The 17013-nt window shown below is 44.2% G+C and overlaps 1 protein-coding gene across 1 annotated transcript in view; it reads left to right on the top strand.

Annotated features, from left to right (window-relative positions):
* LOC140462783 (piezo-type mechanosensitive ion channel component 2-like) overlaps nt 1–17013 on the top strand; it is a 423249-nt gene that overhangs the window by 223720 nt on the left and 182516 nt on the right. The window contains exons 28-31 of the mRNA XM_072556051.1: nt 2420–2601; nt 4246–4394; nt 16470–16643; nt 16754–16872. Coding sequence (XP_072412152.1) covers nt 2420–2601; nt 4246–4394; nt 16470–16643; nt 16754–16872 — 624 coding nt within the window. The remainder of the gene's footprint in view (nt 1–2419; nt 2602–4245; nt 4395–16469; nt 16644–16753; nt 16873–17013) is intronic.

Here is a 17013-nt window from a genome sequence, read left to right on the forward strand (position 1 = left end):
AGTTACCTTTCGTCGGAAACTGAAAGCAGTGAGGAAAATAGTGGTGTTTACAAACAGGACACCTCCTAGTCACTACAGTCATAGAGTCATAGAGATGTACACCATGGAAACAGACCCTCTCATCCAACCTGTCCATGCCAACCAGATATCCCAACCCAATCTAGTTCCACCTGCCAGCACCCAGCCCATATCCCTCCAAACCCTTCCTATTCGTATACCGAACCAGATGCCTTTTAAATGTTGCAATTGTACCAGACTCCACCACTTTCTCTGGCAGCTCATTCCATACATGTACCACCCTCTGAGTGAAAAAGTTGCCTCTTTGGTCTCTTTTATATCTTTCCTCTCTCACCCTAGAGGGCATAGGTACTTTTGCTGCTTGAGATCTCAGTGATGTTATGGGAATTTTCATAAAACTAGGTAATGAAGAGAAAGGATGTCCTCTGTTTGGTTTGGATGGTGTCCATTCAGTTGTAAATAGCTTGCGATGCAAAGGCTTGTTAATTAGCTATAGAAATCCAGTGAAAGGACCTTTCTTAAAAGGAAACATCTGCTAATGAATAACTTTAATTGAACTAATTGTACCTCTAATGCTAGCATATAAGTCATAGAATTCAGTTTATTTAGAGTGTCTACAGAAAATTGGGCGGCACGGTGGCACAGTGGTTAGCACTGCTGCCTCACAGTGCCAGAGATCCAGGTTCAATTCCCGCCTCAGGCGACTGACTGTATGGAGTTTGCACGTTCTCCCCGTGTCTGCGTGGGTTTCCTCCGGGTGCTCCGGTTTCCTCCCACAGTCCAAAGATGTGCAGGTCAGGTGGATTGGCCATGCTAAACTGCCCGTAGTGTTAGGTAAGGGGTAGATGTAGGGGTATGGGTGGGTTGCGCTTTGGCGGGGGCGGTGTGGACTTGTTGGGCCGAAGGGCCTGTTTCCACACTGTAAGTAATCTAATCTAATCTAAAAAATTGTTCTTCAAAGCAAAGCACTAAGATTGAAGATCTAAAACTTCAAAACTAGTTAGAGACAGATGGTGCCATCTCTGTTTTGCAAATATAAACTAGAGATTTAAGACTATCACTGCACCATGATTTTTGTGGCAACATTGTTACAATCCTTTTTCTGTTATTTAAACAGGTTAAAAAGAGTTTTTAAAGTCCAAATCTGAGTAATGATAACTGTTGTATGCAATCAAGATGTGAGTGCAGACTAAACTTGGATTTTGTCTGAAGGGAAACTTCAAGTAACTGCTTATTGCAAACTAAATCCCTAAATAGGAATTTTTTTCAACAAAAGTGTTTCTTAATCCTACGTAAGTTTTTGGAAGGAATTATCTATCGATTGCTGTGATTGCCTTTTTGAATTTTTCAAAGGCGGTTGGTAGCTGCACTGCTGACCATGAAGCAGGATTATCTACAATTTTAATTTAATTTCAAATCTTACAGTCTTTGTTAAATTCAGCAGTTTTGTAACATTTGACTGCATCTTCCTGATCTGATACTGAAACTAAGTACTTCTCCCAAAATGGAGGGCATTTTGTATTCACTAGGTAATGGGATAAACCCACGAATGAGAAATGGGACCATTCCCTCTTCACTGGGAAAAGGGGTCATTCTCCCGTCACAGGGAATCGGAACTGACGCCCTGTCACCAGGAAACAGGACTGTAGCCCCAGCGCTGGGAAACAAGACATCACATAGTTTCTGTTTTTCCTGAACGAGGTCACACAGGAAGACGCCTCTGACAAATCCACCCGCTCTCCATATGAGATATACGCTATTTTGGACTGGCAGCTAGTGATCAGCACCAATGGGAGGAACAAGGATGCCAGCAGGTCCACATTCAAATCCACATGTGGACCAGGCAGCTTGATCCTGCAGCCTGACAGGAAGGGATGCCTGTCTGGGGCCTGCTCCCTACACCTTCTATCCCATCAGGTGGCAATCTCTTCTCTGCCCCCAGTACACAGTCAGCCCAGCCTCCCCCACCTTCACATTTTTGGAGCTCATGAATAAATTTCCCTGCTTTTGACTGCATCTCCCTTAGTGTGCTACAGTGCAATCGTAGCTTCTGTTCTTAAGAAGGGTGCTATACTGTTGAAGAGTCTCACTCTCACTGGTATCTGTTGCTTCTGCGGTGCCTCTTTGACTTTGTTCCAAGAGTGGGTCATTCAGCCCTTCAGCCCAACTCTGTCCTTCAATTAAATCATGTCTGATCTCAACTCCATTTACCTGCTTTACATATTTAACTCTGGATGGTTTTTCAAAACAAAAATATATCAATCCCAATCTTGAAAGTACCAATTGTCTTCATCCCAACTTTGAACTCCACATTGAGTGAAATTGCATGTTCTAGAGTGAAATAACCCTGGTAACAGTTAACATGCCATATTTCTGTTTGTCTTTCTGGTTCTGTCTACAGAGAGTACACAGATAGATGGGACTTCGATGGCAGTGCTTGGATCTGTGGTGAAGGGATTTTTGATAAAGTACTGGATCTACTTCTGCACAGCCATGTTTATCATTATTAGTTTCCATGGCAGAGTCGTGGTATATAAAATACTTTATATCGTGCTGTTTCTCTTCTGTGTGGCATTGTATCAGGTAGGTCTATGTTTGCTGTGTGTATACTGAGCAGACATGGTGCCAACTCACTGTGAATGCAACACTCTGGTGCAGGGATCAGACATGGGAATTGTTCCCGGATTGTACCTAATGATCTTAAACTCATGCAACACAGTAATCCTTATACCTGATGAAAGTACACACATGGACTGGTTTCACATTTGAATATAGGAGGTATGGTTATTAAGTTTGCAGATTACACCAAAATTGCTGGTGTTTGTGGACAGTGAAAAAGGTTCAATGTGAGGTGTTGCATTTTGGTACGGCAAACCAGGGCAGGACTTATACACTTAATGGTATGGCCTTTGGGGAGTGTTGCCAAACAAAGAGACCTAGGGATGCAGGTGCATAGTTTCTTGAAAGTGGAATTGCAGGTAGACAGGGTGGTGAAGAAGCCATTTGGGATGCTTGCCTTCATTAGTGACAACATTGAGTATAGTTATTAGGACGTCATGTTGCAGCTGTACAGGATATTGGTGAGGCCACACTTTCAGTACTGTATTCAATTCTGATTTCCCTGCTATAGGCAAGATGTTGTTAACTTGAAAGGTTCAGAAAAGATTTACAAGTTTGTTTCCAGGACTGGAGGGTTTGAGCTATAGGGATAACCTGAATAGGCTGGGACTACTTTCCCTGGAGCATTAGAGGCTGAGGGTGACCCTATACATGTCGATAAAATCACAAAGGGCATGGACAGGGTGAATAGAAAAGGTCTTTTCCTCAGGGTAGGGGTATCCAAAACCAGAGGGTATAGGTTTAAGTTGCAAAGGGAAAGATAATAAAAGGGATCTGACGGGCAACCTTTTCACGTAGAGGATGGTCCGTGTATGGAATAAGCTGCCAAAGGAGGTGGTGGAGGCTGGTACAATTACAACATTTTAAAAGGCATCTGGATGGGTACATTAATATGAAGGGTTTAGAGAGATATGAGCCAAATACTGGCAAATGGGACTAGGCCAGTTTAGGATATCTGATTGGCATGAATAAACTGGACCAAAGGGTCTATTCCTGTACAACTCTTGACTCTTCTAATGACTAGGACCAATGGGATCAATCCTAGCACAGGTACTGTATATAGTGATAGCATCAGTGGAAATACAATGAGTAACACTCAGCATCAAGAAAGAGTTACTGTGTTGCAATATGAAAGAATGGATTCACATCAGTAGAGTCTTTAGAACTCCCTTCCTCAAAAGGCAGTGAATGTTGAATCTTCAAATATTCTTAAAGCAGAGTTAGATTATTTATTAACCAGGGATGAGTCTTGTCAGGGATATGCAGGAGTGTAGAGTTGAGGTTAAAATCAGATCAGCCATGATCTTATTGAATGGCACGAAGGCTCAAAGGGCCGGGGGTGCGGTGGGAATTGGGGGGGGTTGGGGGGTGGGGGGGGGAGCCTCCTCTTATTCAGATGTAAATCTACATTCAGTAATTGAGGGCTCAGGAAAGGTGTGAGTGAGTCATGGAGTGATTGGCAAGAGTGGGGGAGGAAAGTTATTGAGCCAATGCGAGGAGCTGGATTAGTACCAATCAAGGAGCAGTCAGTAACACGTGGCTCAGGCTGGAGGAGTTATTGAAACTTCACTGGTCTCTCAAATTTCTTCCTCCCTTTTGTGTTTACAGGTACATTATGATTGGTGGCGTCAAATCCTGAGGTATTTCTGGATCACTGTTGTGTCATATTCAATGCTGGTGCTCATCACAATCTACACCTATCAGTTTCAAACTGTGTCTTGGCTCTTTCAGCAGAAAATGGGGATGTCGGAGGACAGGTAGACTGCTAACTCATTACTTCCCCACTTTGCATTTATTCCTCCTTTTCCTATAATTCGGGTTCACTTTAAACTAACGTTTGGGGATAGTCTTTCCTATTCTACTTAATAACTTGCAAACCTCTTTAATGCACCTCCTCTCACGGTTAAAGAGTTTTTAGTTCTTTTTTAATTGCAAAAAATATACTTTATTCAAAAAAAATTTAGTATGTACACAGTTAATGCAGTTCTGTATAAACTTTGTACATGAAAAGCAAACAAATATTGTAATTTTGGCATTCCCTGCAGCTAGAAAAATTCCTAAGCATTTTGCACTTATACTTAGGCATGTCCCATATGCTTCTTACCTTCCCAGTTCACCTGCCCTAACCTCTGTGGATAAACAACAGAAGAGGTCAGGAGGAGGAGACCACTGATTAGTTAGAGACCACACTGATATAGGGGAACCTCGATTATCCAAAGGACATTGGCAGGGAGTATTTCTTTCCGTTAATCGAATTCTGGATAATCGAGTGCCAGACAACATCGATAGGCAAACATTGGGATCGTGCGATCTTGTTCGGATAATCTGAGCTTAGGATAATCGAATGCTGGATAATCAACGTTCCTCAGTATCTAGATGAACCCTGAGAGTTTAAACAACTGAAAGATTTTCTCATCAGAGATAGGATTGTCCCCGAAACATCGATTCTCCTGCTCCTCGGATGCTGTCTGACCTGCTGAGCTTTTCCAGCAGTACACTTTCGACTCTGACCGCCAGCATCTGCAGTCCTCACTTTCTTCCGAGGATTGTCTTTGGTATTAAGAGTTTCTGTCATGAGAGTAATTCACTGAGAGATTAAAAAAAATTCGAGAAATTTATGAACACAAGCAAGAGCTGTCAGTCACGTTGGCTTCCAAGAGATCAATTGTGTTCAGGGATTCTGTAGTCAGAGGTACAGAGAGATGTTTCTGTGGCCAGCAGAGAAAAATCAGAATGGTGTGTTGCTTCCCTGGTGCCAGGATCAAGGTTGTCTCAGAGAGGGTGCAGAATGTTCTCACGGGGGAGAGGGGCCAGCAGGAAATCATTGTCCACATTGGAACCAACGACATTGGAGGGGAAAAGGTTGAGACTCTGAAGGGAGATTACAGAGAGTTAGGCAGAAATTTAAAAAGGAGGTTATTTGGGTGGAACTGAGAAATAAGAAAAGGATGATCACCTTATTGGGATTGTATTATAGACCCCCTAATAGTCAGAGGGAAATTGAGAAACAAACTTGTACGGAGGTAGTGCCTCCCACCCGCCCTCCTCCTCTAACCTAATAATAAGATCCGTTGCAGTAAGGAGGTAAGTGCCGAATTTTGCTTGTTGTATTCTTTAGACCCAGTTTTTTTTAAAATAAAGGTTAGCTTTAGAGGGATGGCAGTGAAGGCAGTGCAATGTTCCTCCTGCAACATGTATGAGGTGAGGGATGCCATGGACGTCCCTGCTGATTACACTTGCAGGAAGTGCACCCATCTCCAGCTCCTCCAAGACCGTGTTAGGGAACTGGAGCTGGAGTTGGATGAACTTCGGATCATTCGGGAGGCAGAGGGGGTCATAGATCGGAGCTATAGGGAAGTAGTAACTCCAAAGATGGCAGATAGATGGGTGACAGTGAGGGGGACTGGGAGGAAGCAGCCAGTGCAGGGACCCCCTGTGGTCGTTCCCCTCAAGAACAAGTATACCGTTTTGGATACTTGTGGGGGGGACGACTTACCAGGGGTAAGTAACGGGGCTCAGGCCTCTGGCACGGAGCCTGTCCCCGCTACTCAGAAGGGAAGGGTGGAGAAGAGCAGAGCAATAATAATTGGGGACTCGATAGTTCGGGGCACAGATAGGCGGTTTTGTGGGAACGAGAGAGACTCACGTTTGGTATGTTGTCTCCCAGGTGCAAGGGTACGTGATGTCTCTGATCGTGTTTTCTGGGTCCTTAAGGGGGAGGGGGAGCAGCCTGAAGTCGTGGTCCATATTGGCACCAATGACATAGGTAGGAGTGCTGAGGATGTTAGACAGGCTTTTAGGGAGCTAGGTTGGAAGCTCCGAGTTAGAACGAACAGAGTTGTTGTCTCTGGTTTGTTACCCGTGCCACGTGATAGAGAGTCGAGGAATAGGGAGAGAGAAGAGTTAAATGCGTGGCTACAGGGATGGTGCAGGAGGGAGGGATTTCGGTACTTGGATAACTGGGGTTCTTTCTGGGGAAGGTGGGACCTCTATAGACAGGATGGTCTGCACCTGAACCTGAGGGGCACCAGTATCCTTGGGGGGAGGTTTGCTAGTGCTCTTGGGGGGGGTTTAAACTAACTCTGCAGGGGCATGGGAACCCAGACTGTAGCTTTAGGGTGCAGGACCTGGAGTGTAGGGAGGGTAGGAATATGGCATCAATCTTAAAGGATGGTGCCTGTAAACAGAAGAGTGGCTTGAAGTGTGTATACTTTAATGCCAGAAGTATACGAAATAAGGTAGGTGAACTCGCAGCGTGGGTTGGTACCTGGGACTTCGATGTTGTGGCTATTACGGAGACATGGCTAGATCAGGGACAGGATTGGCTGTTGCAGGTTCCAGGGTTTAAATGTTTTAGTAGGGTCAGAGGTGGGGGTAAAAGAGGGGGGAGTGTGGCTTTGCTTGTCAAAGATAGTATTACAGCGGTGGAAAGGAAGATGGATGAAGATTTGCCATCTGAGGTAGTTTGGGTTGAGTTAGGAATAGGAGAGGTGAGGTCACCCTGTTAGGAGTCTTTTACAGGCCTCCTAATAGTCCTAGAATCGTTGAAGAAAGGATTGCGAAGATGATTCAGGAGAAGAGTGACAGTAATAGGGTGATTGTTATGGGAGACTTTAACTTTCCTGATATTGATTGGGAAAGCTATAGCTCAAGTTCGTTAGATGGGTCAGTGTTTGTGCAATGTGTGCAGGAGAGTTTCCTGACACAATATGTAGATAAGCCAACAAGAGGTGAGGCCATACTGGATTTGGTTCTGGGTAACGAACCAGGCCAGGTATTAGAACTAGAGGTAGGTGAGCACTTTGGGGACAGTGACCACAATTCGGTGATTTTTAGTCTAGTGATGGAGAGGGATAAGTGTGTACTACAGGGCAAGAGTTATAGCTGGGGGCAGGGAAATTATGATGCGTTGAGGCATGACTTAGGATGTGTGGATTGGAAAAGTAGATTCCAAGGCAAGAGCGTAATTGATATGTGGAACTTGTTCAAGGAGCAACTATTGAGTGTCCTTGATAAGTACGTACCTATCAGGCAGGGAGGAAAGGGTCGTGTGAGGGAGCCGTGGTTTAATAAGGAGTTGGAATCCCTTGTTAAATGGAAGAGGGTGGCCTTTGTAAAGATGAGGCGTGAAGGTTCAATAGGGGCGATTGAGAGTTATAAGGTAGCCCGGAAGGACCTGAAGAGAGAGCTAAGAGCAGCAAGGAGGGGACATGAAAGGTCCTTAGTTGGTAGGATTAGGGAAAACCCTAAGGCTTTCTATAGGTATGTTAGGAATAAAAGAATGACTAGGGAAGGAATAGGTCCAATCAAGGATAGTAATGGGAAGTTGCGTGTGGAGGCTGAAGAGATTGGGGAGGCGCTGAATGAATACTTTTCGTCAGTATTCACTCAGGAACAGGACATTGTTGTCGATATGAATACTGAGGCACGAATAAGTAGAATGGATGGCTTTGAGATATGTGGAGAAGAGGTGTTGGAAATTCTGGCAAGGGTGAAAATAGATAAGTCCCCTGGGCCTGATTGCATTTATCCTAGGATTCTCTGGGAAGCAAGGGAGGAGATTGCAGAGCCATTGGCCTTGATTTTTGTGTCCTCTTTGTCTACAGGAGTAGTGCCAGAGGACTGGAGGCTAGCAAACGTGGTTCCCTTGTTCAAGAAGGGGAGTAGGGATAATCCTAGTAACTATAGGCCAGTGAGTCTCACTTCTGTTGTGGGCAAAGTCTTAGAGAGAATTGTAAGGGATAGGATTTATGCACATCTGGGTAAGAATGATGTGATCAAGGATAGTCAGCATGGTTTTGTGAAGGGCAGGTCGTGCCTCACAAACCTTATTGAATTCTTTGAGAAGGTGACGAAGGAGGTAGATGAGGGGAAAGCGGTAGATGTGGTATATATGGATTTTAGTAAGGCGTTTGATAAGGTCCCCCATGGTAGGCTACTGCAGAAAATACAGAGATATGGCATTGAGGGTGAGTTGGAGGTTTGGATTAGGAATTGGCTCTCTGGAAGAAGACAGAGGGTAGTAGTTGATGGCAAAGGTTCATCTTGGAGTGCCGTCACTAGCGGTGTTCCGCAAGGATCTGTTTTGGGACCATTGCTGTTTGTCATTTTTATAAATGACCTGGAGGAAGGGTTAGAAGGTTGGGTGAGCAAGTTTGCGGATGATACGAAAGTCGGAGGAGTTGTAGACAGTGAGGAAGGATATGGCAGGTTACAGCGGGATATAGAGAAGCTGCAGAGCTGGGCAGAAAGGTGGCAAATGGAGTTCAATGTAGCTAAGTGTGAAGTGATTCACTTTGGTAAGAGTAATAAAAAGATGGATTACTGGGCTAATGGTAGACTACTTGGTAGTGTGGAAGAGCAGAGGGATCTTGGTGTCCATGTACACAGATCTCTGAAAGTTGCCACCCAGGTAAATAGTGCAGTGAAGAAGGCATATGGCGTACTGGCTTTTATTGGTAGAGGAATTGAGTTCTGGAGTCCTGAGGTCATGCTGCAGTTGTATAAGACTCTGGTGCGGCCGCATCTGGAATATTGTGTGCAGTTTTGGTCGCCATACTATAGGAAGGATGTGGAGGCACTGGAACGGGTGCAGAGGAAGTTTACCAGGATGTTGCCTGGTATGGTAGGAAGATCCTATGAGGAAAGGCTGAGGCACTTGGGGTTGTTTTCTTTGGAGAAAAGAAGGTTTAGGGGTGATTTGATAGAGGTGTACAAGATGATTAGGGGGTTAGATAGGGTTGACAGTGAGAACCTTTTTCCACGTATGGAGTCAGCTATTACAAGGGGGCATAGCTTTAAATTAAGGGGGGGTAGATATAGGACTGATGTTAGGGGTAGGTTCTTCACTCAGCGAGTCGTAAGATCATGGAATGCCCTGCCAGTAGCAGTAGTGGACTCTCCCTCTTTATGGGTATTTAAGCGGGCATTGGATAGGTATATGGAGGATAGTGGGTTAGTGTAGGTTAGGTGGGCTTTGATCGGCGCAACATCGAGGGCCGAAGGGCCTGTACTACGCTGTATTGTTCTATGTTCTATGTTCTATGTTCTATGTTCTATGTTCTATGTTCTATGTTCTATGAGATCTCAGCTATCTGTAAGAATAATAGGGTAGTTATGGTAGGGGATTTTAACTTTCCAAACATAGACTGGGATTGCCACAGTGTTAAAGGTTTAGATGGAGAGGAATTTCTTAAGTGTGTACAAGACAATTTTCTGATTCAGTAGGTGGATATACCAACAAGAGAAGGTGCAAACCTTGACCTACTCTTGGGAAATAAGGCAGGGCAGGTGATTGAGGTGTCAGTGGGGGTGCACTTTGGGGCCAGTGACCATAATTCTATTAGTTTTAAAATAGTGATGGAAAAGGATAGACCAGATCTAAAAGATGAAGTTCTAAATTGGAGAAAGGCCAATTTTGATGGTATTAGGCAAGAACTTTCGAAAGCTGATTGGAGGCAGATGTTCTCAGGTAAAGGGACAGCTGGAAAATGGGAAGCTTTCAGAAATGAAATAACAAGAATCCAGAGAAAGGATATTCCTGTCAGGGTGAAAGGGAAGGCTGGTAGGTATAGGGAAAGCTGGATGACTAAAGAAATTGAGGGTTTGGTTAAGAAAAAGAAGGAGACATATGTCAGGTCTCGACAGAATAGATCGAGTGAATCCTTAGACGAGTATAAAGAAAGTAGGAGCATACTTAAGAGGGAAATCAGGAGGGCAAAACGGGGACATGAGATAGCTTTGGCAAATAGGATTAAGGAGAATCCAAAGGGGTTTTACAAATATATTAAGGACAAAAGGATAACTAGGGAGAGAATAGGGCCCCTCAAAGATCAGCAAGGAGGCCTTTGTGTGGAGCCTCAGAAAATGGAGGAGGTACGAAATGAATATTTTGCATCAGTATTTACTGTGGAAAAGGTTATGGAAGATATAGACTGTAGGGAAATAGATGGTGACATCTTGCAAAGTGTCCAGATTACAGAGGAGGAAGTGCTGGACGTCTTGAAATGGTTAAAAGTGGACAAATCCCCAGGACCTGATCAGGTGTACCCGCGAAGTCTGTGGGAAGCTAGAGAAGTGATTGCCGGGCCTCTTGCTGAGATATTTGTTTCATCGATAGTCACAGGTGAGGTGCCGGAAGACTGGAGGTTGGCAAACGTGTTAACACTGTTTAAGAAGGGTGGTAAGGACAAGCCAGAGAACTATAGACCGGTGAGCCTGACCTCGGTGGTGGACAAGTTGGAGGGAATCCTGAGGGACAGGATGTACATGTATTTGGAAAGGCAAGGACTGATTCGGGATAGTCAAGTTTGTGCACAACTTGATTGAGTTTTTTTTGAAGAAATAACAAAGAAGATTGATGAGGGCAGAACAGCATATGTCATCTATATGGCGTTCGACAAGGTTCCCCATGGGAGACTGATTAGCAAGGTTAGATCTCATGGAATACAGGGAGAACTAGCATTTGGATATAGAATTGGCTCAAAGGTAGAAGACAGAGGGTGGTGGTGGAGGGTTGTTTTTCAGACTGGAGGCCTGTGTCCAGTGGAGTGCCACAAGGATCGGTGCTGGGTCCTCTAATTGTTATCATTTACATAAATGATTTGGATGCGAGCATAAGAGGTATAGTTAGTAAGTTTGCAGATGACACCAAAATTGGAGGTGTAGTGGGCAGCGAAGAGGGTTACCTCAGATTACAACAGGATCTGGACCAGATGGGCCAATGGGCTGAGAAGTGGCAGATGGAGTTTCATTCAGATAAATGTGAGGTGCTGCATTTTGTGAAAGCAAATCTTAGCAGGACTTATACACTTAATGGTAAGGTCCTCGGGATTGGTGCTGAACAAAGAGACCTTGAAGTGCAGGTTCATAGCTCCTTGAAAGTGGAGTCACATGTAGATAGGATAGTGAAGAAGGCATTTGGTATGCTTTCTTTTATTGATCAGAATATTGAGTACAGGAGTTAGGAGATCATGTTGCGGCTGTACAGAACATTGGTTCGGCCACTGTTGGAATATTGTGTGCAATTCTGGTCTCTTTCCTATCAGAAAGATGTTGTGAAACTTGAAAGGGTTCAGAAAAGATTTACAAGGATGTTGCCAGGATTGGAGGATCTGAGCTACAAGGAGAGGCTGAACAGGCTGGGGCTGTTTTCCCCGGAGCGTCGGAGGCTGAGGGGTGACCTTGTGGAGGTTTACAAAATTATGAGGGGCATGGATAGGGTAAATAGGCAAATTCTTTTCCCTGGGATCGTGGAGTCCAGAACTGGAGGGCATAGGTTTAGGGTGAGAGGGGAAGATATAAAAGAGACCTGAGGGGCAACATTTTCACTGAGGGTGGTACGTGTATGGAATGAGCTGCCAGAGGATGTGGTGGAGGCTGATACAATTGCAACATTTAAGAGGCATTTGGATGGGTATATGAATAGGAAGGGTTCGGAGGGATATGTGCCGGGTGCTGGCAGGTGGACTAGATTGGGTTGGGATATCTGGTCGGCATGGACGGGTTGGACCGAAGGGTCTGTTTCCATGCTGTACATCTCTGACTCTATCAGCTTGAAGGTATTAATGAGAGACCTGCTGAAGATTTCTATTAGATTGAGGTATTCCAGGCTGAGTGAAAAAACAATATGCAAGGCACATTTCCAGAAGGGCCAACAGAAAGGTGAAGGCCAGAGGGCAGCTTGTAAACATTGCAGAGGACGCCACGTACAAGATAAAGAAGCCTGAAAACCAAAAGAACTGTGGATGCTGGAAATCAGAAACAAAAACAGAAAGTGCTAGAAATTGCCAGCAGGTCTGGCAGCACCTGTGGAGAGAAGTTAAAGGTTAACATTTCCGGTTAAATGACCCTTCCTCAGAACCAAAACTTCCTCAAAAGAAGCATGTCCACTGGGGGGAAAAGCCACACTCGAACAGCAGAAACTGAGTCACTTTGTACACAAGTGATTAGCTAGGAAAAAACAAAGCAAGCCGAGAAAGATGATTACTGGAGAGTTGTTAGCAGATGATTCTGATGATTTCACTACGCCATATACAAGATTGGCATTACCTAGTCTAAAGGTGACAAATGGCTTCCAGCTGTTAAAGGACATGGAACATAGAACATTACAGCACAGTCAGCCCTCGATGTTGCACCAACCTATGGAACCAATCTGAAGCCTACCTAGCCTACACTATTCCATTTTCCTCTATAGATCTATCCAGTGACCATTTAAATGCCTTTAAAGTCGGTGAGTCTACTACTGTTCGAACGACGACTGCACAATAAGAGCATTAAGTGAATGGGAAATGTCAGAGAAACATCTAACATTGTGGACTTTATTTTTGTGCGAGGTGGTGATCCAAAAATAAACTCTCCAATGTCAGCTTAAGATTAAGTGATGAAAAGATACTTACCTCAAGAGGACAATTCATAAAAGTCCTACAGTGTGGAAACAGGCCTTTCGGCCCAACAAGTCCACACTGATCCTCCAGAGAGTAACCCACCCAGACCCATTTCCCTACATTTAACCTCTGACTAATGCACCCAACTTACACATCCCTGAACTCTGTGGATAATTTAGCGTAGCCAATTCACCTAAACTGCACATCTTTGGATGGTGGGAGGAAACTAGAGGGCCCCCATGCAGACATAGGGGAGAATGTGCAAACTTCACGCAGACAGTCCCCCGAAGGGTAGAATTGAACCCAGGTCCCTGGTGCTGTGAGGCAGCAGGGCTAACCACTGAGCCACCGTGCCACCCTTTAAGAGACAGTTAAAGTTTAGAACCCAATGCATTGGAAAGAGCAAAATGCTGGAGTTCTTGATAGTGGACGTTAAGCAAATTCTACGCATCTCAGCTGAAACAATTCTGAAGCCTAGACTCGCAACCAGTGTTCCCTTTAAGCAGAACAACCATTCTAAGGTTCTGTGTGTGGCAATTTGTATCAGCACATCAATCTCAGCATTGACCTCCAGTCCCAGAAGTTGCTGCTGTGCCTGGACCTTAGCAGCCTACACAACTCCGAAAGAAAGTTAGAGCGAATGCTGCTGGTACCCCTACAATACCAGGAGAGATCTGCAGCACTTCAGAGGCCATAAATCCATTAACCACTGAACAGATCCGAAAAGATTACAAAGGATTGGATCTCTTTCTGGTGAATATCCTTTCAGAGTAGATAAGAGTAGGAGACCAACACTGCACCTACCAAGGAGAGAGTTCCAGCTACTGTCCCAGACCGGTCTGAAAGACAAGGTCGAGAAGCTGAGAAAGAAGGGACTAATCCTGGAGTGACAGCTCCTAGAGCCTGGATTTGCAGCAGGGAGCAGTGAAATAGCCTGCCAAGCTGAAAAAATGCATCAATTGAAATGATCCAATAAATGCCAATCATTGAAGGAGTTTTGCCACAACTTGGCAAAGCAGGAGGCTGGAAGAACACAGCAAGCCAGGCAGCATCAGGAGGTGGAGAAGTCAACGTTTCAGGACCATGACTTGGCAAGACAAAGTTCTTTAGGAATCCTCAGTGCAAGGAATGGTTCCCCCAAGTGAAGCTGGATGAAAGTAGCTATTCTCTAACTACATTCTGGATTACATTTGGGATATACAGATAATCATGTCTGCTGTTTGGCATTTCTAGAAGAGTATCAGTGTAGATGTTACAGAACAGTCTGTGATCTTCCTGTAACAGAAACTATTGTAGGTGATCTGCTAATAGAGTCATAGAGTCATCCATCATAGAAACAGATCCTTCAGTCCAACATGTCCATGTTGACCAAGTATCCCAAATGTAAGTAGTTCAATTTACCTGCGTTTAGTCCACATCCCTCTAAACTGGTCCAGAAGTATTTTAAAGATTGTATTTGTACCAGCCTTGACCACTTTCTCTGGCAGCTCATTCCATCCATGCACAATTGTCTGTGCAAAAAAGTTGCCTCTCAGGACCCTTTGGAATCTTTCCCTTCTCACCTAAAACTTATGTCCTATACTTTTCAACTCCCCTACCCTTGGAAAAAGACCTTGGCTATTCACCTTACCTGTGCCCCTCATGATATTATAAACCTCAATAAGGTGATCCCTCAGCCTCCAATGCTCCAGGGAAAGAAGTCCCAGCTATCCAGCCTCTTCCTATAGCTCAAGCCAATCTATGGATGTGGGGACACAATGGAAAAAGCCATCAACGACCACAATCAGGATCTACTGCAACAGCTAGAAAGAGCTCGCCAGATGATCCAGAAGCTGAACAAAACAAAAAGTTGAAGTACTTGATGTCAAGTACATAGATCTTGTTCTGACAGTGAAAAATCGTTTCCTATACCTCAGCAAGGTGAGTGCTGTAGCAAAGATGCAGTAACCAACATGTATGAAAGCAGTGCAACAATTCATCAGATCTGTGAACTATTCAACAAAGTTCTTGTCTGAATTGTCATCAGAGTGTGAACCTCGCCACAACTCACTGCTCTTAATGTGCAGTGTTCTTGGGCACAGAATGACAAGCAGTTTTTACGAGCATCAAACACCCAGTACTGACCGTGCCAGTACAGATGTACTGCAGAGTGACTTCCTCATTGGCAGAGTGATGCCAGCGAGACAGACTTGGAAGTACCCTTATGAAACAAGGAGGACAATCAGATGGATTGACATCCAAGGGCATTGATACAAACTGAATGGCTCAATGCTCAGATTGAGAAAGAGGACTTGGCTGCTGACTTTACTCATGAACATTCTAATCAGTACCAGTTTTGGAGAGACAGTGTTACAGTGGATGTGCAGCTACAAGCCACTTTTGAAGATCTTTCTCAAACTACATATACGCAAAGTGTCTGCAAATTATGTTACCTCATTTCTAGAGCTATCATCTGGACATGGGATACAAGCACAGGAAGCAGATGTACATTCCTGTTGTGCTGTCAAGAACAGTACACCCAAGGAACAAAGTCGAGAATCTCCCAGCCTCCACTGAAGCAACGGCTCAACAAAGGTCTGAGGTCAGCTAGCCCAGTGGAGACATTAAATCTGGAAGACAAGCACCTAACTCAAATCAAGTAACAAGATGCTTAGGTAGAGGTGAAGTGATAGCCTAAGATGGCATCTTATACCAAGGAAATAGAGTCATTATCCTAAGGAGATGAGAAACAGATGCTGAGGCACATTCATGCTAGTTGGTTATTGTAGTCATGTAATCTCTACATCTACAAATGCTTTCAGTTCAGTCTATGGCAGCCATTAAATACATTACATGAAATAAAAATGATATACCAATCCTGCACCTGGGTTCATCCAAATCTCTGTTTATACCCAAACTCCCAATAAGTCCAGTGCCCCAACTGATCTACATTGGCTCCCAGTCTTGCATGAGTTCCAGTTTAAAAATCTCAGTTTTTTTTCATCCTTTCAATGTCCTGTGAAATGCCTTGGGATACTGTATTGCCCCAACACAATAATTCAAAGTGGAGGTGAAGCTTCCAGACCTGTGAGATGTTTGGGTAACTAGCACCTACTCCAGGTGCAGCCTCACCGACAATCTGGGTGTGCGAGAGTAACACCTTTTAGGATGTAACCTGGCTAATAATCCAGTGGATATGATCCACCATTCATTGAAGAGTCACTGAGTTTTCATTCCATTCTTTTAATGATTTGGGCTTTACAATGAGAGAGTGATCCACTCACCCTGGAGGTAAAGACCAGGTTTACCCTGTCAGTTACTGAAATGCCAAGGTCCGAGCATTTAATGGACAAAGAAGTTGTTGCTTTTTTATTTAATTAGGCCTTTCATTGCTTCAGCATGTTACAAAAATTCTTCAAACCAATGAGCTAGGTGAAAAGAAAATTACCATCCTCTTCTTTGTCTCAGTTTGAAAGACCTGGGCTTGGAGCAGTATGACACTGCTGAGCTGTTTGCTAATATGTCACTTCCTGCGACCTTCCTCCTGGCCTGTATCCTCCAGCTGCATTACTTCCACGATCACTTCCTCAACCTGACAGACTGGAAGCATGTCAGTCCCAGGCAGGATGATCTCATCAATAGGTAGGTCTCTCCAGATTGTTTTGTGTTTCCCAGTGTTCAAAAGCATTCCTTTTAAAAACCTGACATAACAACCTCACTGTCTTTTAAAAATACCTGTCTTTGTGATGTAGGCATCGCTGGCTTCCTTGTCTAATTGCTCTTGAGAAGGTGGTGCAAACTACTGCAGTTCATTTGGTGGAGGGCAGTGCAGTTGTTCATTTTCAACAAAGCCTGGACAACATTCTGGTTTGTGCTAATACATGACAAGTAACACTCACTCTGCACAATTACCACCTGCCAACAAGTGGGAACCTTGATGTTTAATAATATTACCATCAAATATTCACTTTGATAATACAGAACTTAAGCCCTGTTGATAAAAGACACATTT

This window comes from Chiloscyllium punctatum, chromosome 37 (assembly GCF_047496795.1).
Source record: "Chiloscyllium punctatum isolate Juve2018m chromosome 37, sChiPun1.3, whole genome shotgun sequence".
NCBI classification, from domain to species: domain Eukaryota; kingdom Metazoa; phylum Chordata; class Chondrichthyes; order Orectolobiformes; family Hemiscylliidae; genus Chiloscyllium; species Chiloscyllium punctatum.